Source organism: Chrysochloris asiatica, unplaced genomic scaffold, assembly GCF_000296735.1.
Source record: "Chrysochloris asiatica unplaced genomic scaffold, ChrAsi1.0 scaffold00034, whole genome shotgun sequence".
In the NCBI taxonomy this organism is placed as follows: domain Eukaryota; kingdom Metazoa; phylum Chordata; class Mammalia; order Afrosoricida; family Chrysochloridae; genus Chrysochloris; species Chrysochloris asiatica.
In genome coordinates, this window is record NW_006408552.1 from 18,327,433 (window position 1) to 18,354,958 (window position 27,526).

Genomic DNA, 27,526 nt, shown 5'->3' on the forward strand with positions numbered 1-27,526 from the left:
TTTCTGCCTTCTTTCTATCATTTATCCCCTTATTTAGGATTCCTGTTGTGGCGCTGTGGGTTAATATGCTGGACTGCAAGGTTGATTTGAACCTCAAGGTTAGCAGTTCAAGCTCACAGCCACTCCTCGGAAGCCCTATACAGGGTTGCTATGGGTTGGAACCAACTCAACAACACTTAACAACAACAACAACCCCTTATTTTTCACCCCATGGATCCATCTATCCATCCACCAAGTGGTTGCCCCTGGCCATCTGCCTGTGTAGATCTCCTGCTCAGTACTGAAGATGATTCAGTAACTTGTATTGCATCATTCTTTACCTCGTGGACCTAGCAATGGAAATGGGCAGATAGCTGAAATTCTGTACATGGGGGACACACTACCTTGGGTGCTGAGGGAGGCTTCTCTGAGGAGGTTATATCTTAACAGATCTGGTAGATGAGAAGGAAATAGCGCATTTGCCTATAGGAGCAGGAGCAGAGGGTCATAGGGGACTTGGGGTGGGGTATGTTGGATTGTCAGAAAGTGGGAGAAGTGGCTACAACACAGTGAAGCTGGGAGTGGTGAGAGAGAGAGTGAGTCAGGAACCAGGTCAGGGTGGGTCACATGAGACATTGAAAGGTACCCATCAGTGGTCGACACCATCACAGGATCTAAGCAGGAGGATGATAAGATGTGATGTGAGTTCCTAGGTTCCCCAGCTCTCCGCCCCCCCCCCCCCCCCCCCCAGGTTCCGGCTGGTTTCATCCTTTGTTGCCCCTGTGGACTGTAGGGACAGGGAGGATCGTTTGCACCTGCAGCCTGGCACTTGGCAGGTATTTGGGAAGTGTCTCTTTGCCTCACGTGTTGGGGCTGAAAAGCCATATCCCATGAGAAGTGCCTGTACTCCTGCCTTCTGGGCCCTTGTCCACATGCCCACTCCTGCTCGTCTCACAACCTTGGCCTGGGGAACGCCTTTCTTCAGGCGAGCTGGGATAGCTTCTTCCTTACAGTACTGCACAGAGGTATTGGACCCAGGCAGGTTGGTGTCAGACCAGTCCTTTCAACCAAACACAACAAACAGTGCCAAGCCTGAGATGTATGGGATTAGAGGGGAGCACAGCAAAACAGCCACAAAGCATATGGCCAGAGGGAAATGAGTCGATGATGTATAAATCACTACAACTGCCTCTTTCTCCCACCGTACACCTGTGGGACCTGGCTTCGCAGCCATGGCAGGTTGATCACCAGGGCTGTGGTCAGTCTGTGAAGATGAAGAAGGAGATGGGTGACTTTATATCCCTAGTTTTGAAACCCACCTTCAAAGTCTCGTGACTATCTTCCCTTTCAAGCTCCACATGCAGCGGCCACCTGGACTGGTGAGCTCGAAAGTTTCTAGAAAAAGGTCCCTTTGCTGCTGTTGTCTTCAGGCCCCTGGGCTCTGCTCCCAGCTATGTACAGCGTTTTTTTTTTGTTTTTTTTTTAATTTTAAAACTTTTATTGTGAATTGATTGATCGTTTACATGGGAGAACTCAAGTTTTGCACTCAACCAGTCATATTTTGTTCATTGCAATGATTACAGTCCGCTCCATGAACCATTGGTTAACAGTATTTGTCTCTGTTATTATTATTTTATATATACAAAAACACACAGGAATATATAATAGTTTAAACAACCAAAGGGCACGTTTTGCAAGCCAGCCTCCTGCCTGCCAGCACACAGCCTTTCTCTTTCTGTGAGTCTAGAGTCCTCAACTGCTCTGTCTCTCCATGCCCTCATCTCTACCTCCATCTCTGGTGCCACTGCTGCTCTAGTTAGGATCCCAAGTTCTGCATATGCTCTTCTCCCTTAATGGTCCTAGGATCCTCCGTTTCCTGGAATGTAAGATTAACTACTCCCCCCTTTTTGTTACACATCTTCTACCTTTGTAGTTGTGACAATTACAGTTAGTCATGATAACAATTACTCACTATTGAATCAAAAGAATCCTATCCCCATCTCCTTTCACCAGACTCACCTAGACAAGATAAAAACTATTCAGTGGAGATTCTGTCTTCCTCCACTTGCTCTGAAATGAAACTCCTTCTTGAAACTTGTAAGCCACTTAGTGTCTTTATATCCCCCACCTCATCCCATTTAGGTAGCCAATGTCTAAGTTGCCCATCCCTAACAACCCTGTGTACTGAGGGGATAGGCTTGATCCTTAATGTGAAGACTCTTTCCCTCTCGATTGGTATTTTGAGCTACTACATTCATAAATAGAGTCCTGGTGTGGCACTGTGAGTTAATGCGCCAGACTGCAAAGCCATTTGAACTGCAAAGTCGGCAGTTCAAACTCAGCAGCTGCTCCTTGGAAACCCTATACAGGGTCGCTATGGGTCAGAACCAACTCGATGGCACTTAACAACAACAACATTCATAAGAGGGAGTCCTGGTGTAGTGCTTTGGGTTAATGTGCTGGACTGCAAGGTCGGTTTGAACCAAAAAGTTGGTGGTTCAAGCTCACCAGCCGCTCCTAGGAAATCCTATACAGGGTCGCTATGAGTCGGAACTGACTCAACAGCACTTAACAACAACAACATCATCAAGTTCATTAAATTGTGGCAATTTATATTTTGTGTGCAGTTTTAAAGGGCATAACTTTCAGAGACACAACCACGTGGCCCCTAGCTCCTGCTGCTGTCTCTGAGCCAACTTCCCCTCCATCTGAGCTGATCAGAGCAATTAAGAGAAGTCTGATCCATCACCATGCTCGACGTCTGTAGGACAGCTTGTGGCAAGCACCGGTGGCAGTATGGATTAGCACCTCGCTGTCCCTCCTCCTTACTGACGGAGTGATTTGTCTGCAGTCACTAATGAAAGGGACTTTGTCAGTGCTTCCCTTTAATTACCACAGTATAGAGACTGTTCTGGGCACGCGGCTGTATCAGTTCCTCCCCTCCCCTGTGCATCCCAGGCATTGAAGGGTAGGTCCACTTGGTCTCGAAGTTGCTCTGTTCAGCAGGGTTCATTGCTGTGAGTTCGCTGGTCTACCTCCCAGTAACGGCTACCAGGGGAGGAGTCAGGGCTTGCCCGGCTCCTTATGGGGGGATGTCTCCCTGGGAGGGGGCTTGTTGACCCCAGAGAGTGCTAGCAGATGCTTCTCCTGCCCTCACCAGAAAGCCGGCAGTCACCCCTGGCTGTGACAGTGCCCACTCCTTACTACCTGGGCAAACACCAATTTGGTGAAAAATGGTATCTTCATATAGTTGCTTATTGGCTTTGTTTTTACATTTAAATAGTAATACCTTGTTGGCATTGGGGGCCATTGAGTTGATTCCAACCCACAGCAGCCCTATATGGCAGATGAGAACTGCCTCATAGAGCTTCTTAGACTATTATCATTAGAGCAGCAGATCACCACAGAGACGTTGGGCAGGTTTCCCCTGCCAACCTTTCTGTTAGTAGCTGAGCACTTAACTGTTTGTGTCACCAGGATCCTTAAATCGTAAATATTGATGTATAATTTGAGCACCATGAACCTAACACACAACTTGTTCACAATTTTCCTACATATTTACCTGTGGATACTGTGCCTCACCAACACCTCACAAATCACATTTCCTGCTGGGCAGTGCCCAACCCACCCAGAGGGGACTCCTGTTGGACGAATGTACCATAGACACCTTCTGTCTGTTTCTGAACTTGATACAAATGAGATCATAGCCCTCAACCATGTGCCACAAAAGGTACGGAGTAATGATTTAGAAAAACCAAACAAAACCAGATCCACTGCAGTCGAGTCCATTTTGACTCATAGTACCACTGGAAGACAGTAGCATTTCCAAGGTTGTCAGTCTGTATGGAAGCAGACTGCCTCGTGTTTGTACTGCAGAGTGACTGGTGGGTTCTAAACGTTGACCTTCTGGTTAGCAGAGGAGTACTTACTCATTGCACCACTAGGGCTCCCTTCAGTTGCTAATACCATAACATAAATCCATTGACTGGATTCCAACCCATGACAACCCATGTGGGTCAGAGCAGAACTGCATTGGCTGATGTTTCAGTGGATATCACCAGGCCTTTCTTTCATGGTGCCTCTGGGGGAATGAAGGAGCGCAGGTGGTACTGGGGTTAAAACACTCAGCCAACAGTTCAATTCCACCAGCTGTTCCTTGGGAAAAGATGAAGCACTCTTTTACAGCCTTGGAAACTGTAAAGGAGTCATTTTCTTCTGTCCCATAGGGTTGCCTTGAGTCAGGATTGACTCAGGTGGGCTTTGTGTGTGTGTGTGTGTGTATGCATAGGGCCTTAGGGTGGTGCATTACCCTAATGACAAATGACACTGAGCACCTTGACATATGTTCCCTGTCGGGTCAGACAGCGTCTGTTGTGACCTGCTTGGAAAGTAGTTGTTCATTTTGTCTGTCAGACTGCCTTGTGTTCCTAATCTTTGTCTATTTCCCCATCTTTTTAAAAATCAATTTTTAGAGGAGCTTTTAATAGCTAAAGGATATTAGCTCTTTGTCTGAGAACATGTTTCTCAGTTTGGCGGTTTCCATTCTTTGGTTATCGAGATTTTCTTCCAGGCATAGATTTTCAAGTTTACAAGTTGAATCCTTCAACCTTTTCTTTTAGCACTTTAGTTTTTGTTTTTTTTTGCATGAATTTGGAAGAGACTTTTCTCACTCCTAGGTCCTTAAAAACATCTCCTGTTTTCATCCTTGATGGCTTTATGGTCTCCATTGAAAATCTTTGATCCACTGAGTATGTCTTTGGATACAAGGTATTAGTAGTGGTCTTGCTTTACAGTCCGGCAACGCTTAACATCCCTCATATGTCCTCTGTGAACTTGGATGCTAAATGATTTGCACATAGCATGCCTTAATCACCAACAGCAGCATTCACCGATTTCCCACCTTCACTTTGTTTAATAATCTTTGGTCTCACTCCTGGCTCAGTACTTTTCCTTTCCCTCTTGCTGCTACTTTCCCTAGCACTGGCTTTATGCATTTGGGAGCCATAATTCACTTCTTGGTAATGTTTTTGTAGTAAAATTAAACCAAGATAATGCCACAACTCTCAGGAGGCACATGGTGCACAAGTTTGAATGCGAGTGGAAGCAGAGGCTGTAACACGGCCAGCTTTCCATTTGTAAGCATGGAAGTCACAGTACAGTGCCCACATAAATCGGTCACAGAGTGGCTGTGAGGACACATGCGTTATAGATTCTATATGGACTGTGTCATCACAGGCCTGGCATCCTCACCATTGTGTAGACAAGAGACATGAGATCCACAGCTTTCACTATGTCTGGTTAGTCCAAGGGGAGTTTCTGAACTCTCTTACAACTTTAGGGGACCGCGGCTGTATACATGGCATGGCTGTCTTTTATTCTAGAGCTTTTCTAACACTGAAATTTGGGTAGACAGACTTCTCACCTCTGATGAGAAGTTCTAGTGTACTGATTTTTTACACGAATATGGGTCTACATTGTTGTTTTCATGTGTCGATTCTTGAACTGTCCCATGGGGTTTTCTTGGCTGAAATCTTTTATGGGAACAGATCACCAAGTCTTCCTCCCATGGAGCCTCTGGGTACAGTTCTACCACCAAGCTTTCTGTTAGCAGGTGTTTAATTGTTGCACTATCAAGGCTCCTTGGGTCTATGCTGTTGTGTGCTGCTGACTCTATTGTGGCTCATAGTGACCCTGTATGACAGAGTAAAATTTCCCCATAAGGTATGCTAGGCTGTCCTCTTTATGGGAGCAAAGTGGTTTTAATTAGGACTATTTACTTGGATCGATCTTTTTGTCTTCCTAGTCATGTGACAGTACCATACTGCTTTATTTCTTGTAGCTAGATAATATGTTTTAGATACCCAAGGAGCTAGGTCCCTCTCTTTATACTTTAAATTACTATTTCTCGGCATCTTTCTTGCTTATTTTTTCTTGTGAACTTCGAGTTCACTTTGTCTAATTTCAAATAAATGAGAATTTAATTGGCATTACATTAAACATCTAGATTGAGTTAGAGAAGAGAATTGGTATCTCATGATTTTGACGATTGATGGTTCTCACTCAGAGTATGCCTTTTGATTGACTCGTTTTCTTTTGCGGTCCTTAGAATTTAAAAGTCGTCTTCCTGTAGATTGTGTGCCATTCTTTTTATATTTACTTTCCTCCTTTTTTTTTTTAGGTGCCTTAGTTACACTATGTTTAGGTGCTGGGTTGCTAACCAAAAGGTCTGTGGCTCAAAACCCTGGCCACTTCATGGGAGAAAGACAAAGCAGTCTCTCTGACAGCCTTGGAAGCCCTGGGGTGCAGTTCTACACTGACCTACAGGGGTGCTATGAGGTGGAAAGGACTTGATGGAAGTGGGTTGGGTTTGGGTTTTCTTTTCTGTTGCCTTTACTGGAGTCTTTTCCTGTATTGCATTTTCCAATGTTGCACATTCCGTGCAGTGCTAGAATACTTAAATCTAAGCTATGAGATGGAAAACAACTCCTTGTTGTGGGCTTGAGCTCCGGGGTCAGACCAACCTGATGTTAAGTCTTGGTTCTGGTACTTCCTGAGTCAACCTCTCTTCCTCTCTAAGTCTCACTCTCTTCTTTCTAAATCTGGCAGGTAGCAGTTTGCACCTGACAGGGCACTGTGAGGGTTACATGCACGCCAGGCCTTTTGGGTGGTGCTGGTTCCTGGTGAGGGCCCAGAGGGCCCAGGAGGTAACATCTGTTGTGATGAGGGCGGTGGACTGTCATCAGCACCATCATCATTGTTGTCACCATGAGTCTGTGTCATCCACTCTGGTCATGGCGCACAGTGTTTGAAAGTCCAATAGCCACCTAGTAAGTGGTGATGTGTTTGCCACCTGGTGTTGCCCTGTGCTGTTGTCCCTGCTTGCTGGTGCCTCTCCTGGAACTGAAATGCACTCACGCCATCCCAAGGAGCAGGGGATGGGCCTTGCATCAGTCCCCTCACTCTCCATTCTTCCCTCCTCTCAGTGCCCTCTATAGAGCCTGGGTGGCTGGATGTGAGGGCCCCTCAGGTGGGAAGGCCCCCTCTCACTCCGGCCTTCTGCTGCAGCTGACCAGCTGCCCCTGGTGTGTCTGATGGTTCAGGGTGCCCCTTCCTCTTTCTTTGCATTCCATTCATTGTTCTGTTTCTCCTGGCTCCCTTCTTGGCCCAGCAGAGACTCTGCTGCATGATGGAGTTTGAGCAGAGTGGCATGCCCCCCTGCATGCCATGACAGAGGAGGTGCTATGGATGGAGACTCATTCTGGGGGCAGCACCAGAAGGACCTGATAGAAGAGTGGACGGAATCTGGTCCCACTGGAGAGCAGGACCCTGACCCCTGTAGCCCTCCCAGCTGGCCGTGTACTGGGGTGGCTTTGGCCTAGCCCAGGACAGGAGGAGTAGCAGTCCTTTCCCCTGCTCTGCCTTGGAGCAGGAAGTGCCTTTGGGGGTCTTCATTCTGTAAAGCTTCCTCTAAGCACTTTATTCCCATCATTCCCATTGAAAAGACACTTCCTGCCTCCTTGCACGTGCCAATCTGGGATGCTGCTGGCTTCACCCACCCCCACCCCCACCCCCTGTGGCTGCTCCTGTGCCACTTCTGGGAAGGTTTGTGTGAGAGATACAGTTTCCTTTGTCTCTAACCTGTTGGGTGTGTACCCCGAGGGCCTGAGAGGTGGGGACTGTCCACCTGGGAGAAGGGGGACTTGTGGACACCAGCCACAGCCTCTAGCATGAAAGCCCCTTCTCAGAATGGGCAGACCACCAGGTCCTCCCAGGGACCCCACCTGTCATATGAACATGGGGCTGCACCCCACACCCATGGACACAACTCTGGGAGCTGCACTCTATATCTGTGAATGTGATTCTGGGGACTGTACCCCACAACCATGGATGTGGCTCTGGGGGCTATACCCTGTAACTGTGGACGTGGCCCTGGGGACTGTACCCCCTAACTGTGGACATGGCTCTGGGGAATGTACCCCATATCCATGAATATGACTCTGAGGACTGTACCCTGCAACCATGGATGCGGCTCTAGAGGCTGCACCCTATAACTGTGATTGTGACTCTGGCAGTTGCAGCCCATGCCTGTGGGCCCGGAGACTGCAGCCTGCACCTATGGATGTGTCTGAGGACTGCACCCTGTTTCTGTGACTGTGGCTCTAGGGCACACATGCACTCTTCCCCTGTACTTCTGTGCTCCTTTGTCTTCTGTTTTCCACTGAGGTCATGTCTCTAGTAAATCCAAGTCTGTTGTGACTCTGGCAGATCAGGACTCAGTCTTGCCATTCTCTCGAAGGTGACCCTTCTTTCTGCTGTGGCTATAGATGTGGACTTGGGTTCATGTAATCTGAATACTGGTTACTTAATGTACCTTCTCTCTCTTAACCTGTGCAAAGCTCATGAGATAGGGACTGCTGTCTCAACCCCTGACTCAAGCCCAGTCTTTTCATTCACCACGCCTGCATGCTGATCCTGGACAGTGAACAGGGAAGACTGGAGAAGACTTGATGCCTTTGAGTTGTGGTGTTGGAGAAGAATATTGAAAGTTCCATGGACTGCCAGAAGAAAAAACAGATCTGTCTTGGAAGAAGTACATCCAGAATGCTCCTTAGATGTACTTTGGACCTGTTATTAGGAGGGACCAGTCCCTGGAGGAGGACAACATGCTTGGTAATGTGGGGGGCCAGCAACAAAGAGGAAGATGAGATGGATGGGCACAGGGGCTGTAACAATGGGGTCAAACATAGCAAACATGGGCAGGGTTTGTTCTGTTGTACATGGAGTCACTATGGGTCATAGCTGACTTCATGGTACCTAGCAACAGCAACGAAATCTCCATTTGTGGGTGGAGCCATCCACTGAGCACTTGCTGGTTGGCAGCAGAATGCACATTCTTCCTCAGTGCACAGGCATCATTGTCCAGGATAAACCATCTGTCAGGCCACAAAACAAGTCTCGGTAAATTTAAAAGACTGAAATCATACAGCATCTGTGCTTCCACCACAATGAAATGAAATTAGAAATCAATGGCAGAAGGAAATTTGGAAACTTCACAAACATGTGGAAATGAGGCAACACACTCCTGAATATCCAGTCGGCCAAAGAAGAAATCACAAGGGAAATTAGAAAACACTTTGAGATGAAGGAAAATGAAAACACAGCACACCAAAGCGTATGGGAAGCAGTGAAGCCAGTGTTCTGGGAGACATTTATAGCCGTCATTGCCTACATTAAAAAAGAAGAAAGATCTCAAATTAGTGACTTAGCTTTTTACCTTTGAAAGCTAGAAAGAAAGAGCAAACGAAATCCAAAGCAAACAGATGGAAGAAATAATAAAATTACAATGGAGAAAAAGAAAATAGAAAAATAGGGGAAGTCAATAGCATGTCAAGAAAAATCGGAGGCTCACATTACTAAAATCAAGAATGAAAATGGGGGTATTTATTAATCACCTTATGGAAACAAAAAGAATTGTAAGACAACACTATGAGCAGTTATATGACAAAGTAGATAAAATAAATGAAATGGACAATTTCCTAGAAACACACAAACTGCCAAAACTGACTCAAATGAAATAGAAAATCTGAGTAGACCTGTAAGAACTAGAGAGATTGAATCAGCCATCAAATCATTTTCCACAAAGAAAAGTTCAGGATTGATGGCTTCACTGCTGGGTTCTATCAACTGCTTAAAGAAGAATGAACACTCATTTTTCTCCAGCTCCTCAAGAACAAAATTAGAGGAGAGGTTGGTCTGCAAGGCCAGCATCAGAGACAGAGCAAGAAGATAAAAGTACAGGTCAATATCACATACAAATTCAAAACCAAACCCATGGAGTACATTCCAACTCACAGTGACCATGTAGGACAGAGTGGAACTGCCCCTCAGGGTTTGTAAGGCTGTAAATCTTTGACAGAAGCAGACTGCCATGTCTTTCTGCCAAGAGTGACTGTTGAGTTTGAATAGTGACCTTTCGGTTAGCAGTCGAACTGTTTAACCACTGCACTACCGGCCTCCTTATGAATATAGATGTAAAAATCCTCAATGAAATAGTAGCAGATTGAATCATCAGCCTATAAAAAGGCTTGTATAGTCTATGATCCTGAGGGTTTCCCTGAGGAATGGAAAAATGGTTCAATGCCTGGAAAACAAACTATGTAACACAATCAATTAGTGGACAAAGGGGAGCACAAAGCAACATATGATTGATTATCTCATAGATGCAGAAAAAGCACTGATGAAGATACTCAAGACACCAGGAATGGAAGAAAACATCCTCAGCTGAATAGAGAGTGTCTTTGAGAAGCCCACAATGAGCACCATACGTCATGGTGGAAGACCACCAGCTTTCCCATAACATGGGGGATAAGACAAGGGGTCACTTCTAGGTACATATATTTAACATGGTGTTGGAGGTTCAAGCCAGAGCAACGAGGGAAGAAAAAGTAATAAATCAAACACATCCAGATTGGAAAGGAGGAAGTACAACTATCACTGTTCATGGATGACATGATCTTATATGTAGAAAAATCATAAAGAATCTGGAGAAATTATTATTAATGCTAATAAACAACCATCTGAGTTGTGGGCTCTAAGATCAGTTTTGCTTCTGTACACTTGTGTTCAACAATCCAAAGAAGAAATTGGGAAAACATAAGGGGGTCTGAAGCCACGTTGGTATCCACAGATTTTGTGATCTTGTGACGACCAGTCCGTTGTGGGCATGTCAGCCCCCCATGGCCTCAACTTCTGCTACTCCTGCTGGTGAGCCTGACCTGAAGCTTCCACTTGGGCTCCCCTGTCCCCTTGGGCATATACAGTCACTTCTGCCTGAGCACCCCAGCTGGGCCCTTTGCCTTAAGGAGACCCCTGTGGAGTAGAATTTCTCTTAGTTGCTTGCTGTTAGCATTCAGATGTGGGGGTTCTGAAGGTGGGCACACAGGCCCAAACTCACACTGGTTGTTACTTGTGGTCTGTGTCTGATAGCCAGCTGTCACAGAATGTGCTTCTCAGGCTGTCCTTCCTGCTGTGGCTGTCACAGAATGTGGGTCTCCTCCAGAAGTCTGTGCCACCCACACAGAGGCTCTGCCATGCCATTTGTCCTGGTGCTGTTGGGACAGCACTGTGGGGTGCAGAGGGGGCACGGCCCACTGAGAGCACAGCTGAGCCATTGAGAGACTGGGATGCCTGCAACAGGCAAGAAATAGGGTCGATGCATTGAGTCTTTCTGCCACTTAGGTCCCCCAGGGCAGGAACCATGTCCCCTCCCTTCCTGTTGGGTTCTCTTGCCCAGACTGATGTTCGGCACCCTGACACCCTCGATCTGGACCCAGCTGAATTAGGGTGGAGGCTGAATTGGAGTGGAAGTGCTACAGCTGTGTAGGAGAGTCAGCAGTGGAAGAAAAGACCTGGCGATCTGCTTCCACATCAATTAAGAAAATCCTGTGGCGTTCCGTTGTACTCAATACCACGTGGGCACCGGGAGTGGGAATTAGCTCATTGACTGGCTCTCGGTTTGGACTCAGGTGAAATGAGTTGAACGCCAGCTGTGTAACCCTCTGCACACCCACTGCTCTCCCCTAAGCCTGGTCTGTAGGTGGAGCTGATGGTTATCACACACAGGATGGAAGGGGCGGAGTGTTAGTAGGGGTACTTTGTGGTCAGTATTGTGTCAGAAGTCTCTTCTGTCTGACACGTGGCCTGTGTCTTTCCAGCCCTGGATAGTGAATATACTCCTCTGGTCCCCTCACCAGGGTTCTGACCCAGCAGCATGGAGATGCACAGTGGACTCTCGCCCATCTGGGAGTGTCACTGAATGGGGAGGGAGAGGATGGTGCACTGAGTGCTAGGGCCCTGGGGAGGAGCTGGACACTGGCCCCTGGTATCCACTCCTGGGCACATTCCTGTCCCTAATCTGCCCCAGCAACTGGGCTCTCGTCATTGCGGCTGCCACCACCCCCTACCTGAGCTAGTGCTGACATACACCTCCGCTGTGGTGGGGTACACTGGAGGTACACTCAGTGGTGTAGGGGTGCCGTGAAAGGGTACACATGGCTGTGTGGGGGCGTCGTGATGGGGTTCAGCAGGGATAAACAAGGGTCATGGCCTTATTCCCTCTGTCTGGGGGTTGTGATAGGGTGCCTTTGGACAGTGCTGCCCTTTTATTTAGCTTAGGCCATGCTTCCTGAGTACTCCAGATGGGTCACTACCCAATCCCTGTTGGGGCCATTTCCTCCTGAGGCCCTGGTTGCACCTGGGCACCCTGCACCCCGCCTTGGTGAGCTCTCTCCTGTTAAATGTCACTGCTGTCTGCGTCCATCCTTGAAGTTCAGGAGAAATAAGCTGCTTGGAGCTGGCATTTTTCAAGTTGAACGCCAGCTCTCCAGACCCGTGTCCAGGCCGGGGTGGGAGATGGATCCAAAGGTTCATTTTGACACAGGTGCCTGGGAGCTGGTGCTTAAAAAATGTGCATCTCCATTCTGGGTGCTGCCTAGAGGCACTGCCCTGACTATCGGTGACAGGCTCAGCCAGGCATTAGCATGGTGGCGCAGGAAGTCCTTGTCCGGGTGCTGACCCTGCTCTCCAGGGACCGTTCTGCACATGCCTCAGCAGCCCCACAATTGCTCCACCTGAGGGTTGAATTTCTACATGTTGGGGAGATGCAGAATTGATGGGGTGACCCCAGTGTCTCTCTTCCCAGTCCCAGTACTCTATTTGCTCTTCAGAGGCCTCCCACCCTGGTGCATTCAGCCTTTCCTTTTTCTGTCTCCCATGGGTGCTCCTCCTTTGCCTTCTGAGGCCCACCAAAAGGGTTCCCTGCTACTTGTCCCCAGTCTCTGGTGTGCAGTGCCTAGCATTTTCCACCCTTCCTCGTCACCTCCATTTAGCTGAGGAGTGTCACAATCTCTCCTGACCCCTGCTGTTAGAATCTGCGGCTGCAGGCTCCCACTCTGTCTCCCCAGCTCCTCTGACTGTGCCCTCCAAACCCTTGGGACCAGCTTGGAACCTCCCTTTCTCTCGGAGTTGACCCCTGGCCCTGATCAGTGTGGGGAAGAAGGCCACATGAGCCCTGGGCTGGGCCTGGGGCTAACTACAAGCATCATGACACTGGGGGAGCACATGGAGTGACTGGAGCTTGGCCCCCAGGGAAGCCAGTCCTCAGCCTGGTGCGGGGTCCACAGGACGACTGCACTTCAGGGAGTGAACATATGCCAATAAAACATTTACAGAAGCAGACGGTGGGATGGTGTGAGGGAAGGAGTTAGTGCATGGTGTGGGCAGGTTCTGGGACCTTTCAAAGTGGGCTGTTGACATAGACCCCACTACAGCGTGATTACTGTGTCACTGGGCTGTCTCTGTCCCCACCCATCTGCCCTCCACTTTAAGAGCCCAGGTGCTCCAGTGACTCATACTTGTTTGGCCTCATGGGGGCTCCCGTACCCCAAATCAGGAGGCAGCCCCTATGATGCAACAGCAGATGGACCAGAGAGCAGCCAAGATGAGCTCTTCCTGTGACCGTTGTTTAGTGAAGGAAAAGGGTGACCCATCCAGGTCAGGTCTGTGTATGCTGTGTGACCCCTGTGTGTCTTGAATTTGGAGGTGAGCCCTGGTGAGGTGCTCTAACCAGGCCTCCCTCAAGGACTAGTGCTCTAGCCGCCTGCCAGTGACTGGAACTTCATTTAAATGGATTTCAGAGATAAGTGTAATGACACTTGGCAGCAGTTAGGATTGGAACGAGATGCTGTAGATAGTGGCATCCTGGTGCTCTGAGGTCGCCCCCCACACACACACAAAGTCCCCAGTGAGTGTGGAGCTGGAGGTGAGGGCTCATGGTGGGCAGCTGAGACCCCAGCACAATCCACCTACCTCCTTGCCCTTGTCAGGGACCGGTGGGACTGAGCCCAGGGAGCCAGACCTCTACCTCCTCTTTGTCTTCAGTCCTGAGTGGAGGCCAAAGATACTAGCCAGCAGGACTTGGAGGCAAGACTCTGAACTCTGCACTCTGCACTCAGCACTCACGTCTGCTTCCTCAGTGGGGCAACCTAGGGCCCCTACTCCAGTTGCTGCTCTCCTGCCAGTCCACCATATTGAGAACACCCCACAAGTGCCTGCTCCCTAGTGGGGTAACCTGTGCAACATGTGTGTGAGTACTGTATGAGCTACTGTCTGCAGAGGTGTGTGCCACTCAGAACTGGTGGGGTTTTCAATTTGGGCCTGGGCGTGGCTCTGCAGGTCTATGAAGATAAATGGGTAAGTAGGTAGACAGAGAGACAAGCGGGCCGATGGACAGATAGACAAGTAGTAGATGGAGATATAGACAGAAAGACAAATAAACTGATAGAAAGATTGACAGTCAGACAGACAGACACAGATAAATAGACACCTGCTATTGCATTGCCTCTGACTCATGCTACCCTATGTACAACAAAACAAACATCGCCTGGTCTTCCGTCCTCCCCATGATCGTTGGCGGCATGCTCAAGTCCATTGTTCCAGTCACTGTGCTGATTTATCTTCCGATGTCTCCCTTGCACTCGCTGGCCCTCTGCTTCACCAAATGAGATGTCTTCCTCCTGATGATGTGTCCAAAGGAAATGAATCAGACAGTGTTGTTTTCTCATAGGCTGATACTTCAAAGAAAACCACCAGACATTTCTTCCTAATCTACCTCAGGCTAGAAGTTCTGCTAAAGCCTGTCCTCTGTGTGAGGCCCTCTGGTGTCTGACATTCTGGTGGCATAGCATCGAACATCATAGCCACACCCATAATCATAGCCACACCCACCCAGCCAGAAAATGGCACACTGACAGGCATGGGGCAGGGGGAAACCGATTGGCACCCTTATCCTGGTGTGGTGCTGTAGAATTAAGCCCTCTACTGTGAGGACAGTTTGAGCTACAAGGTCAGTGGTTCAAACTCATCAGCTACTCCTTGGAAACCCTGTGCAGGATTGCTATGATTCAGAATCGACTCGGTGGCACTTAGCATCAGCAACAAATTTACATACAGGTGAGACTCAGGCTCCTGGGCTGGGTTACAGTTCTGGGCCAACACTCGGGAAAGGATGGACACTCTGCTCAGGTGAGAGTCAGTCTCCTTTAAGCAGGGGCCTGTGTGCCATGTCAGGACCTGGCATCTCTGGAGGTGGGCGAGGCCCTGGGACCCTTTAACCACAGACTCTGGCCTTTCAGGAGTACCTTGCTCCATATGCATGGGTGATATTTTGTTGGTTGATGGGTGTACAGCATAGTGGCTAGTTGCTGTGAGGAGACCAAGTGAGCACCTGGGTTTGCGCCGGGTGGGTGGGGAGGCAGGGCTCCACTTTGTCCCCAAAAAGGTCATTCAAATGCCTCCCACTGTCTCAGAACTGACTGTGCCCTTTCTTTGTTCCTTGGAAGTGGGTATTTTTGGATTTGGAGTTCTGATGGACGTTGCATTGAAGTTTTCTGGGATGGCCCCAGACAGCCCAGAGATGGCTTCTGAAAGGCCCCGCCTTGCTCCCCTCAGCAAATGCTAGCTTAAAGGCACCCCGATCGATGATCATGCCCTATGCTCCCTCTAAGGACTCCCAAAGGTTCTTGGAAATGCCGGTGACCTTGGAGTCGAGCTCCTTCGTGGGGCTCGGGCTTTAATTTTTTATGAGTTTCCTTGTCTTCACTGGACCATAAAGGCTAAGATGGAGTGGAAAGAACATCCTGGCACAGGGAAGCCAGCAGGGCGGCTGCTTGGGTGCTGGCATTCGGCTCCTAATCAAGGGGTCCACAGGGCGAGCAATCCTTTCTCACTGAGGCTGCCCCCTGCCCCCCAAACTGTATACAGGGGTGTGGGAACATAATTCTTTGGCAGGTGCTAGATTCCTGTACTTGTCAGGATACCATCCTTAATGGTCTCTTCTCTCATGAGGACCCTGCGTCCTCACATGATGGTGCTGAATACAAAAGTAAACACATTGTCTGTGTCTAGACAGGTGCTGGCTGCTCAGTCTTCCGCATGGGCTTGACCCTGCTGTCTCTCTAGGGCCAGAAATGTCTACCAATGCCCCAGGAACGAATGAATGACTATGAATGCACGTGAACACTAGTGTAAAGCTGAGTTGCTCGTGATTCCGAGTCAGGCTCTTAGGGAGCTGCCATTCCCTCCTGAATGCTCAGGGTGGTGGGAGGCACACAGGCCTCATGTTTCTGCCTTCTGCTCCATGGTTGACAGTGGGCCCCACTTTCAGAGGGGACATTCTGGGGCCTGTGTTGCTGGGGAGTGGGGTTGCAGCCTCACGTCCCTGATGTGTGTCTCCACAGTGCCCGTGGACTGGAGAAAGCACGGCAGCAGCTTCAGGACGAGCTCTGCCAGGTGAGCAGCCAGCTGCTGGAAGAGCGTAAGCAGCGTGAGATCAGTGAGGCCCTGGCTCGAAGGCTGCAAAAGCGTGTGCTGCTGCTGACCAAGGTATGGCCCACAGCCACCCTCCACAGTCACCCCATGTCCAACTGCTACTGAGCAAGGTACAGCATGGGGAACCCTCCCAGCCGCCCTGTGCCCACTGTTGCTGACCAAGGTATGGCCTTGCATTGACTCCCACCTGAACATCCTGTGTCCACTCCTGCTCTCTCCCTGAGTACCCTACACCTGTCAAGGCCTTGCCAAAACCAGAGTTCCTTTCATCTCCAGGGTCCAGTTCCTGTTGTCCATCTGTCTTGTCAATGTGACTTGAGACTGTGTTCTCTGACCTCAGAGCAGCATGTCCACATAGCCTTGCATCTTCATCCTGAGTGGTCCCAAGGCTCTTGAGGCCTCATGCAGTTTTCCACACCCTGGTCAGCTCTTGCTTCTGTGGGCATGTGTGGGGCCCTGAGAGTGTGTACAGGGATCTGGAAGGGGGGCACTCTTGCACCCTGGGGGTGGGGGAAGAGTGTAACGCTTCTTTACTGCCTCGAGGGGCTATCTGGGATGAAGACTGTCAGCTGCTTCCAGATGTGCCGGGCAGTATGTCCTTGTCCTTAGCTCCAGCCAGGCCTTCTCTGTCGCCCAGCACTCTTTAATTGTTCTGTCCACGGAGGTTCTGATGTCTGGCTTGATAGGCAGAGCCCGCTGGAGCGTGAATGGTTTTTGTGAGAGTCTTATTGAAAGTGTTGCATTGGACGCTGACACTCAGACAACGAAGGAGGAAGAGGCTGAGTCTGTCCTTAGATGCTCCCTGAAGGCATGAGTGTGGGGGTGTCCCATTGAACCTGACCTGGAGTTGAGTAGGCAAGAGCAGGTTCTTGTCGCCTCAGACTGTCACTTTGTGACTCCTCCTTGGACTTGGCCACCACTGGGAGCCCTGGGGCTGGGGTCTCTGAGGACGTTGGCTCTGCTGGCCCCCCTTGGCTGACTTCTCTGTACATAGTTCTAGATGCTGACTTGGGGCCCCTTACCAAGAAACACAGAATCCACAGCCACTGCTGTCGACTCACAGCGTCCCCATAGGGAGCAGATTGCTACATCTTTCCTCCAAGGAGCAGCCTGCTGGGCTCAAGCCACTGACTTCTCAGTCAGCAGCCAAGCAATTTAACCACTGCATTACCAGAGCTCCTGAGGGAGACACCAGAGAGGAGATTACAGACTTCTGGTGAAGATCCTTTGGTGGGGATCCTCTCTGTTTATGGAGCAGACCCACCAGCACCCTGCTTGGGCTGCCATGGCCACACACATGGTCCGCCATGAGAGGATCTATATATAGTCTCATGGGGAGACAAAGCAAACCATCTTGCACCTGCACACTGAGGCAGGGATGAAGCCCACCTGAGGTTGTAGTAATAGTTGTGGGAGGACGTGTGGCAAAACTGGCCTCTGGGGACAGGAGAGTCATTCATACAGAGACTGCCCATTCCAGCTGCCAAACATTGGGAGACAAAAGGGACACAAGGAAGGTGATTTCCATCAGTGAGGCCCATGTCCGTCCCCCAAAGAAGGGCCTGATCTCCAGCTTGTGAGCTGGTGGAGAGTGAGGCCTAGTGTACTAGAGTGTGTGGAGGGAGCAAGTGCTAGGGTCCTGCGCAGGGTAAGTACTATGCCCCAGGTTTCCTCACCTGCAAACCAGATTGCTCAGGTGGGTCAACAGTGGGGCCCCTTCAAGGGCTGGCCACTGAATGTCTCTACACATGTTTTGCTCAGAGGCACAGCAACAACCCTGTTGATGGTACACAGTCCTGAAGGAGGTGCTTGCTCATATGCAAGTTCAGGCTGAAGCTGAAGAAAATGAAAATAAGTTCACAAGAGCCAAAATATGACCTTGAACATATCTCATCTGAATTTAGTGACCATCTCAAGAACAGATTTGATATATTAGACATTAATGACTGCAGACCAGAAGAACTGTGGGATGACATCAAGAATGTCAACCATGAAGAAAATAAAAGTCATTAAAAAGACAGGAAAGAAAGAATGTGAGAAGAGACTGTGAAACTAGCTTTCCAGTGTAGAGATACTAAAGCAAATGGAAGAAAAGAAGTCAAAGACCTGAACAGAAAATTTCAAAGGTCAGCTCAAGAAGACAAAGTCAAATATTATAATGAAATGTAGAAACTCCTCAAGTTAGAAAACCAAAGGGAAGAACACACTTAGCCAAAAGAACTGAAGAAAAAAATTCAAGCCTCGACTTGAAATAATTGAAGTATTGCATGGGCAAAATAGGAGTCCTGGTGTGGCGCTGTGGTTAATGTGCCAGACTGCAAAGCCATTTGAACTGCAAGGTTGGCGGTTCAAGCTCACCAGCTGCTCCTTGGAAACCTATACAGGGTTGCTATGGGTCAGAATCGACTCAACGGCACTTCACAACAACAACAACAATGGGCAAAATAAGGAGCTCTGGTAGTGTAGTGGTTATGAATCGAGCTGGTAATCTCACGGTCAGCAGTTCGAAACTACCCACTGTTCCACCGAGAAAGATGAGGCCTTTTGCTCCCGTAAAGATTTCCAGCCTTGGAAACCCTGTACAGGGTCGCTATGAGTCAGAACCGACTCCACAGCACATAACAACATGGGCAAAATTTCGAATGATGCAGAAAGCATCAAAAGAAGATGGAAGGTATATACAAAGTCACTACACCAAGAAGAAATGGCCGATATTCAGCCATTTCAAGAGATAACATATGATCAAGAACCGATGGTACTGAATGAGTAAGTCCAAGCTATACTGAAGACATTAGTGAAAAACAAGACCCCAGGAATTGACAGAATAAAAATTGAAATCTTTAGCAAACTGATGCAACACTAGAGGCGCTCACTGATCTTTGCCAAGAAATTTGGAAGACAGTTATTTGGGCAACTGATAAGATGAGACCCATATTTCTGCCTGTTCAAAAGAGAATGCCTCAATAGAATGTGGAAATCATCGAACAGTATCATTAATATTGCATGCAAGTTAAATTTTGCTAAAGATAATTTAAAAAACGGCTGCAACAGTACATGGACAGGAAACTGCCAGAATCTCAAGCCGGATTCAGAAGAGGGTGTGGAACTAGGGCTATCATTGCTGACATCAGTTGGATCTTGGCTGAAAGCAGAGAATACCAGAAAGATGTAGACTTGTGCTTTATTGACTACACAAAGGCTTTTTCTTTCTTTCTTCCTTTTTTTAAAATAGACTTTTTATTTTGAGTTGGATAAAAGTTTAAAGAAGCAGATCAGTTTTCCATACAAGAATTCCTTTTCATTTTGTGTCATCTTACTGATTGCAGCCCCCACAATATAACATCACTTATCCAACTTCCTGTTTGTTTTTTCCATTCCTCTTTTTTTTTTTTAACTTTGTATTGTGAATTGGGTGAAGGTTTACAGACAAAATCATCAGCTCTGCATTCAGCAAACTATACACCTTGTTTCATCGCAGTGATTGCAATCCCTTCCCTGAAACAACATTTATCCTACTTCCACCCTGTGGCTCTCCATTTACATCTTATTTTTCACAAATGAACAAGGCAAAAATATTTGATATATACTTACAAAGCAAAATATATGTATATATTCATTTAATGTCCAAAGGTCACATTCTGCCAGCCAGCCTCATGCCCACTGGTACACAGCTACAGTCTCTGCTGTTGCCACTTTTCTACGAGGGATCTCACACTCCACTCATGCTCTTTCTTCTTGATGATGGTCCTGAGATCGTCTGTTCCTGAAATGAAAGATAACCTTCTCTCTCCTTTTAGTTACATATCATCTTCTACAATTACAGTGGTGATAATCACAGTTAATCCTGCTAACAGTTACTCACAACTGAATCATAAATCCCATCACCGTTGATTCCCATCCCCTTTCACCAGATCCATCTGGGAAAGAGGAAAACTATTTAGTGGGGGTTCTGCCTTACCCCCACCCCCTCATTCTGAAACACTAATGAAAACTTGTAAGCCAGCCTATGCAAAGGCTTTTGACTATGTGGATCATGACAAACTATGGATAACATTGCGAAGAATGGGTATTCCAGAACACTTGATTATGTTCATGAGGAACTTGTACATAGACCAAGAGGCAGTCATTCAAACAGAACACGGGGCTGCTGAATGATTTAAAATCAGGAAAGGTGTGTGCCAGGACTGTATTCTTTTATGATGCTTATTCAGTCTGTATACTGAACAAATAACCCGAGAAGCTGGATTCTGTGAATAAGATCATGTCATCAGGATTGGAGGAAGACTCATTAGCAACCTGTGATATGCAGATGATATAACCTTGCTTACTAAAAACCAAGAGAATTTAAAGTACGTACTGATGGATATCAAAGACCACAGCCTTCAGTATGGATTTCACCTCAATGAAAAGAAAACAAAAATGCTCACAACTGGACCAATAAATAATACAATGATAAATGGGGAAAAGATTGAAGTTGTCAAAGACTTAATTTTGCTTGGGTCCACTCATCAATACTCATGGAAGCAGCAGTCAGGAAATCAAATGACAATGGCATCAGGTAAATCTGCTGCACAAGACCTCCTTTAAGTGTTCAAGAGCAAAGATATCAGGTTTGTTTTTTTTTAAATGTTTTATTGTGAATTATGTGATAGTTTACAAGGGAGAACTGTAGTATTCATCCTATAGTATATCATTTCACTGCCATGCTTACAATCCCCTCTGTGCATCATCAGCCAGCCAAAGGGTATACCCCGCAAGCCTGCCCCTCAGTCGTCAGCACATAGGCCCTCTCCCTCTCTGGGTCTAGCCACTCCATATCGCCACGTCCTTGTCTCTGCCTCCATCTCTGGCATCACTGTTTCTCTGGGTAGGGTCCTGCACTCCGCTCTTCTCCCTTGATGGTCCCAGGAACCTCCACTCCTGGACTGCAAAGTCAATCACTCCCTTACTTTTGCTGCAAAATGTCTACCTTTACATTTACAACCCTCACAGTCAATCCTGATAGCAAGTGTGGGCATTCTTGTGCATATCCCCTCACTTCTTATTGGCTGGATGCTTCACTCTCCACTCTAGACCTCTGTGGCTATGTCACTGACTCTGGGCCCAGGAGTCCCCTGGTCTTGCCATACTGTTAGCCAACCAGGTCTCTACCCGGGTTCACAGGAGTCTATTGAACATGGTAGGACTTAGCTCACAGCTTCATTGTTTTTTCCCTTACTTCCCCTTATTGGTGACCAGTGTGGTCATCAGTCAGAGCACATGTCTGCTAGTGTATTCCCCTTGAGTCTTAGTCTTGGAAGGGGGTTTGCCAAGAGGGGCCATGACCACTTGCCTTGATGTGTCCTAGGCAAGCAACTTGTTTGTTCTTGTAGTAGTCAGTCAGACTGCTGTTAGCGCTTTCTATTTCTCGTGCCGGTCTTTCTTTGAAGAAGTGTCTTCTGTTCTTCTAGCCACTCCAGGCTGGTCTGCTTGCCTTTTCAAGTGGAAATTTCCCACCTCAGAAGATTCTGGATGGGATTCAGGATTACACCTATGATCTTATGCAGTGCAGAGGCTCCACAGGAAACCTCCTTCACTGGGCACATTGTAACCCCATTTTAGGTATTCTAATCGGTTATAGGCAGAAGACGGACTTACAAGCTTTCTATGGTGATATTTCAGGCTATTCCTTTCTCTCCCTCTCAAGTGTCTATTTTATAATGGTATGCAAGGGAAACCAAGATTCAAAAGACATCCATGCACAAAGATAACAATTTAAGGACTAAAATGTATCTGGCCCAAGTCATGGTATTTTCAACAGCCTTATATATATGTGAAAGTTGGACAGTGAATAAGGAAGACAATAGAAGCATTGATACATTTGAGTTATGGTGTTGGAGAAGAATGTAGAAAGTACCATGGACTGTCAGAAGAATAAACAAATCTGTGTTGGCAAAAGTATAGCTGGAATGCTCCTTGGAAGCCAGGATGGCCAAACTTTGTCTCTCATACTTGGGACATATTATCAGGAGGACCCAGTCCCTGGAGAAGGACATCATGCTTGGTAAAGTGGAGGGTCAGCAAATAAGAGGAAGCTCCCCATTGAAATGGGTTGACAGGGCTCATGCATAACAGACATTGTGAGGATGGTGCAGGACTGGGCAGTGTTTCGTTCTGTTGTGCACCAAGTTGCTATGAGTTGGAGCTGACTTGGTGGCACTTGATACTGACAACATGGAGTTTGGAAGGAAGACTGTTGAGGCCAAGTGCTATTATCATCACCTACCAAGGGTGCACACTAGTACCACGACCTCTCACTGTTGGTGTCAGTCACTGTTGGCTGGGCTAGTTTCCCCTTTTGTCTTCTTTGGGAGGAGGTCACTCTGTTCAGCTCAGACTTGGGGTTAGAGAAGAGGAGGTATGCTCCCCCCTCCTCGAGGGCAGAGTAAGGCATGAATTGTTGACATTCTTCTGCATGGAAGATGTCTCTCTTCTCCCCATTTTATTTTTCTCAATCATTTATAGCAGATCGACTCATGGATTTCTAATTTGTATGTTGGGTTTAATTCACCTTGTTCCAACCATGACCATGTTTCAGTTGCCTCCAGTGTCCTTTGACATGTAATCCTTGTGGGGTTCTGTTTATTTTGGTTCACTTTTAGAGCCACTTTCTTACTTTTGGTGCCATGTGTATTTTGTACATTTCTAGATTCTAGTACAATTCTAGAATCAGCCATCCCTTCAAAAGAGCCTTTGGACCCTGGTACTAGAAAAGGGCATTAGAAACCAAGGTCTGGGTGCTGAGTGTGCTCATTACTGATGTGGTGTCATTGCTTTTAGGTTTTCCCAGTAAACAGACCAAGGAAATGCCTGTGTGTATGCACACAACACCTCTCTATCACTGTCTGCATCTGTATTCGGGGCCCTGATGATGCTGTAGTTAAATATCTGTGTGTATGCACACCTCTCTGTAACTGTCTGTATCTGTATTAGGGCTCCTAATGATTCTGTAGGTAAATATCTGTGTGTGTACACACCTCACTGTAACTGTATGTATCCACATTAGGGGCCCTGATGATGCCATAGTTAGATTCTGGACTGCAAACTGGAAGTTAGGCAGTAGGAACTGAGGGAGAAAGGTGAGGCAGTCTCTTTCCATACAGATGGCAACCTTGCAAACCCTTCGGGGCAGTTGTATTCTGCCCTACAGGGTCACCATGAGTTGGAATTGACTCTGGCCAGAGGTTTGGGGTTAGGTTAGTATCTGTATTAGTGAAACGTGAGTTCATATTGATGTGTCCAATACAGGTTTGTTACCACATGGATTGTTCTAGCATTCTCTCTTGCTTATCTGTGAACTTCCTCTCCAATAGCAGAAAATCTGCCTTTCACCTTCTGCCATTCATTCACTGAATCACTTAATCCCAGAGCACATGAATGACAGCATCCAAATCCTCAATCCTAGACAGTGGCTTTAAAAGGAAACAACCCTTTTTCTTCTGAAATAATTTACACTTGCTGGAAGTTGCTAAGATAGTACAGAGGAGTCCCTTGTACCCTTCACCCAGCCCCCCTTCCCCCCAGTCACTTCTATCATTACAGCAGTTATGCAAGGACAAAAGGAAAACTGCAGTAAAGCTGGGATTTGGACTTCAGTCAGAGGTGCCACTTGATCACCTGCAGATTTGTGTCGTCAACACTGTGTCAACTGCCTTGTTCCCCACTGATCTGCTCTCCCTCTCTGCAAGCCCATCATTTTGAGAATGGTGCTGCTGTAGGATAAGCACTGTTCTGCTAACTACAAGGTCAACAGTTCAAATCCATCAGCCATTCCTTGGAAAGGATATCCTATACAGGGTTGCTACAAGTCAGAACTGACTCAATGGCAGTTAACAACAACAACCTAGGAATGGAATCATAGGGTCTGTGACCTTTTAGGGGGAAAGATGTGGCAGCAGTTCTTCTCTGTCCTGTATGGTTACTGCGAGTCAGAACCGACTCTGTAGCAATGGGTCCGGTTGACTCTTCATCCAGCACAATGCCGAGTGGTCCATCCAAATCATTCTGTGCATCTGTTGGCTGTTCCTTTTACTGACTGAGCCGTATTCTGTGCTACGGATGGACTGCAATATGCTTAACCCTTTGCTAAGCAAAGAACATTTTTGTTTATTCAGTTTTGGGCTCTTAGAAGTAAAGCCGCTGTGAACAGCCACGTGCAGGCTTTTGTGGGTGCAGAAGTCTTTGTGACTCAGGTACAGATGCCAGGATTGTGATTTGAGTGGTGGGCGATGACTTGTCCAGCTCACTTGCCTGAGTCACTCATTAGTGTGGCTGCCCCTCAGCCCCTTGCCCTGAGTCCCTCATTAGTTTGGGAGACATCTGAAAGAGCCAGCTGTGGCTTTGGCCTGCAGGTTGAGCTCCTCCTTGTCAGTTGGATGGGTGGGCTGGGACTGAGTAGCTGAGGCTCTGTATCACCTAGGTGTGATGTGCAGAGCTGCAGTGCTGTGAGGGGGTGGAGTATAGTTTCTATTGCTGCCCTCATGAATAGGAGCCCTAGTGGTGCAGTGGTTAAGCACTCAGCATCTACCTGAAACACACTGGCCACTCCACAGGAGAAAAATGCAGCAGTCTGCTTCCTTGAAACCCCCTTGGAGCAGTTCTCCCCTGTCCTGTGTGGGCACTATGCTACAGTGGCAGTGGGTTTGGTGTCTGGGTTTTCATGAATCATTACTACTTTTAAAACAACAAGTTCTGGTGAGGCACTGAAGGATAAACACTGGGCTGCTAGCAGTCCAGCCTACTAGCTCAAGCCTACTAGCTAGCTGCTCCTTGGAAACTCTATACAGGGTCTCCATGAGTCAAAACCGACTCATTAGCACACAGCAACAACAGACTTGACATGTCTTAGTTTTGTAGGGCAGGACTCACAAATAGGTCAATATGTCTTACAAGATGGAAACCCCTGTGCCGACCCTACCCCCTCCATCCCTGGACAGGATTCCTACCGGCTGGGCCCAGCTCTGCCTGCCCTCCAAGGATCCTGTTTGCCTGCTTGACATTTAAATACACAGCGTTGGCAGTGTGCAATTTTATTTTGAGACCTTTATTAAGCAGCTCTAGTCTAAGGGTTTAATTGTTACTGATAGCTAAGAGTGTAATTACCTTGGTAAAATATCATGACTATTTTAAGCAATTGAAAATTGACTGCTAGAACTGGGTGAACACAAACCATTTTCCTATTTGAAATGAGCTATTTCCAGGGTGCCCCTAACATTGCTCAGTATGGCTGCAGAGTCTCGTGATTTATAGAGCCTAAACACTGAGAGCTCACTTTTGGCAAGAAATCATTGGGTTGTTTCCTACAGCCTCCTCCCTTTGCCTCTAAAAATCCCAGGGTGGAATGCTGTCAGGAGGAGGAGGACATGGCCATGTGGTGAGCGGCATTGCCCCTGGGCACAGAGGACAGTGTCCTGCATGTGAATGGTACACAGCACATGCTATGTGATCGTGGAGTCATCCTACCTGTATTAAATTCCAGAACTGGGGAAATCCAGGATGTGGACAGTCCAGAATTCAAGGAGATCTGGATTCCTAATTCTGGGATAATGTCCTAGTCCTGCACAAACTAGATATCCTGTTATTGTTGGGTACCATTGAATCTGTTCCAACTCGTAGCTACCCCATGTGTCAGAGAGGAACTATCCCATAAGGTTTCCTAAGCTGTCATCTGTGTGGGAGCAGATCCCTGGGTCTTTTATTCTGAGGAGAAACAGGGTTGTTTTGAACTACCAACCTTTCAGTAAGCACTGAGCATTTACCCATTGTGCCATCAGGGCTCCTTAGAGGTGACATACCATTACCTTTTTTGGTGAGGACTGTCATGTGTTGAGGGGATTTGTATGGGTTTCTTTTCCTGACGACCACTCCCAGAAACCCTTCTTGACTGTAGACAGAATGAATAAGTGTGAAGAAAATGAGTGAGGGTGGAGAGAATGAATGATGATGAAGAGGATGAATGAATGATTGTGGAGAGAATGAATGATGGTGAAGGGAATAAGTGAGGGTGGAGGGAATGAGTGATGGTGGAGAGAATTAATAATGATCGGGAGTATAATGATGGTGGAGGAACGAAAGAGTACGAAGAGAATGCATGATGCTGAAGAGAAGGAATGAATAATGGTGGAGAGAATGAATGATGGTGGGAAATGAGTGAGTAGAGAGAATGAATGATTGCGGAAGAAAGGAATGATTGGAGACAATGAGTGAGGGTGGAGAGATTGAATGAGGGTAGAAAGAATAAGTGATTATCTAAGGAATGAATGATTGTGAGAGAATGAATTAAGGCAGCATGAGAGTAGGTGCTCTGGATTCAGGCTCTGTCACCATTTATGCTCAGTGGTCCTTGGCAAGTGTTGATGTCCCTCTGCCTGGCTCTTCTCATTTGTAAGTTGGGGGGGTAGGCTTTAGGGTAACTAGCTTCTAAGATGGACAGCAGGGTTAGGTGAATGCAAAGCACACAGGAAGGGACTCCTGACAATTTATGATCATTTTTCTTATTGTTGTTGGGTGCCATGGACTTTATTCTGACTTATAGCAATCTTCTAGGACGAGCAGAACTACTTCATTGGGGTTCCTAGACTGTCATCTTTATGAAAGCAGACTGCCTTCCGCAGAGTAACTGCTGGGTTTGAACCACTGACCTTTAGGTTGGCAGCCTAACACTTTGGCCACGGTGCCACCAGGGATCCTTAGCTAGATGTGTTACTGGGAGCAAATTCATCTAAGCAATGTTCTCTGGAGATTGGAGACACTAATATGGTGGCACTGTTTATTCTGAGATCCCTGCTCTGGAACAGAGGCAGTTACAGCTGTTGTGTCAGTTGGGTGGGAGCAGAGGACTTGCGGAGGACGAGGTGGCTCCAGATCCCAACATTGCTCTTATGCTTGTGGGCGACTGGTAGATTCAAGAAGATTGGGCGAAGGTCTGCAAAGAGCTGGAGACCAGACATGACGGGCAGTCAGCAGGTGGGCCCCTCACTGGTTTTTTTTTTTAAGTTTTTAGTGTGAATTGAATGATAATTTCCATGGGAGAACATTGGTTTTTACACTCTTCGTTTCATTGCAATGATTACAATCCCCTTTGCATCATCATTCAACAGTATTTGCTTCTATTCACTCTGTT

At 47.4% G+C, this 27,526-nt stretch overlaps 1 protein-coding gene across 1 annotated transcript in view; it reads left to right on the plus strand.

The window, feature by feature from the left end:
- Window positions 1–27,526, plus strand: part of MAD1L1 (MAD1 mitotic arrest deficient-like 1 (yeast)) — a 361,165-nt gene that overhangs the window by 125,750 nt on the left and 207,889 nt on the right. The window contains exon 10 of the mRNA XM_006859789.1: window positions 16,275–16,419. Within this exon, the coding sequence (XP_006859851.1) occupies window positions 16,275–16,419 (145 nt within the window). The remainder of the gene's footprint in view (window positions 1–16,274; window positions 16,420–27,526) is intronic.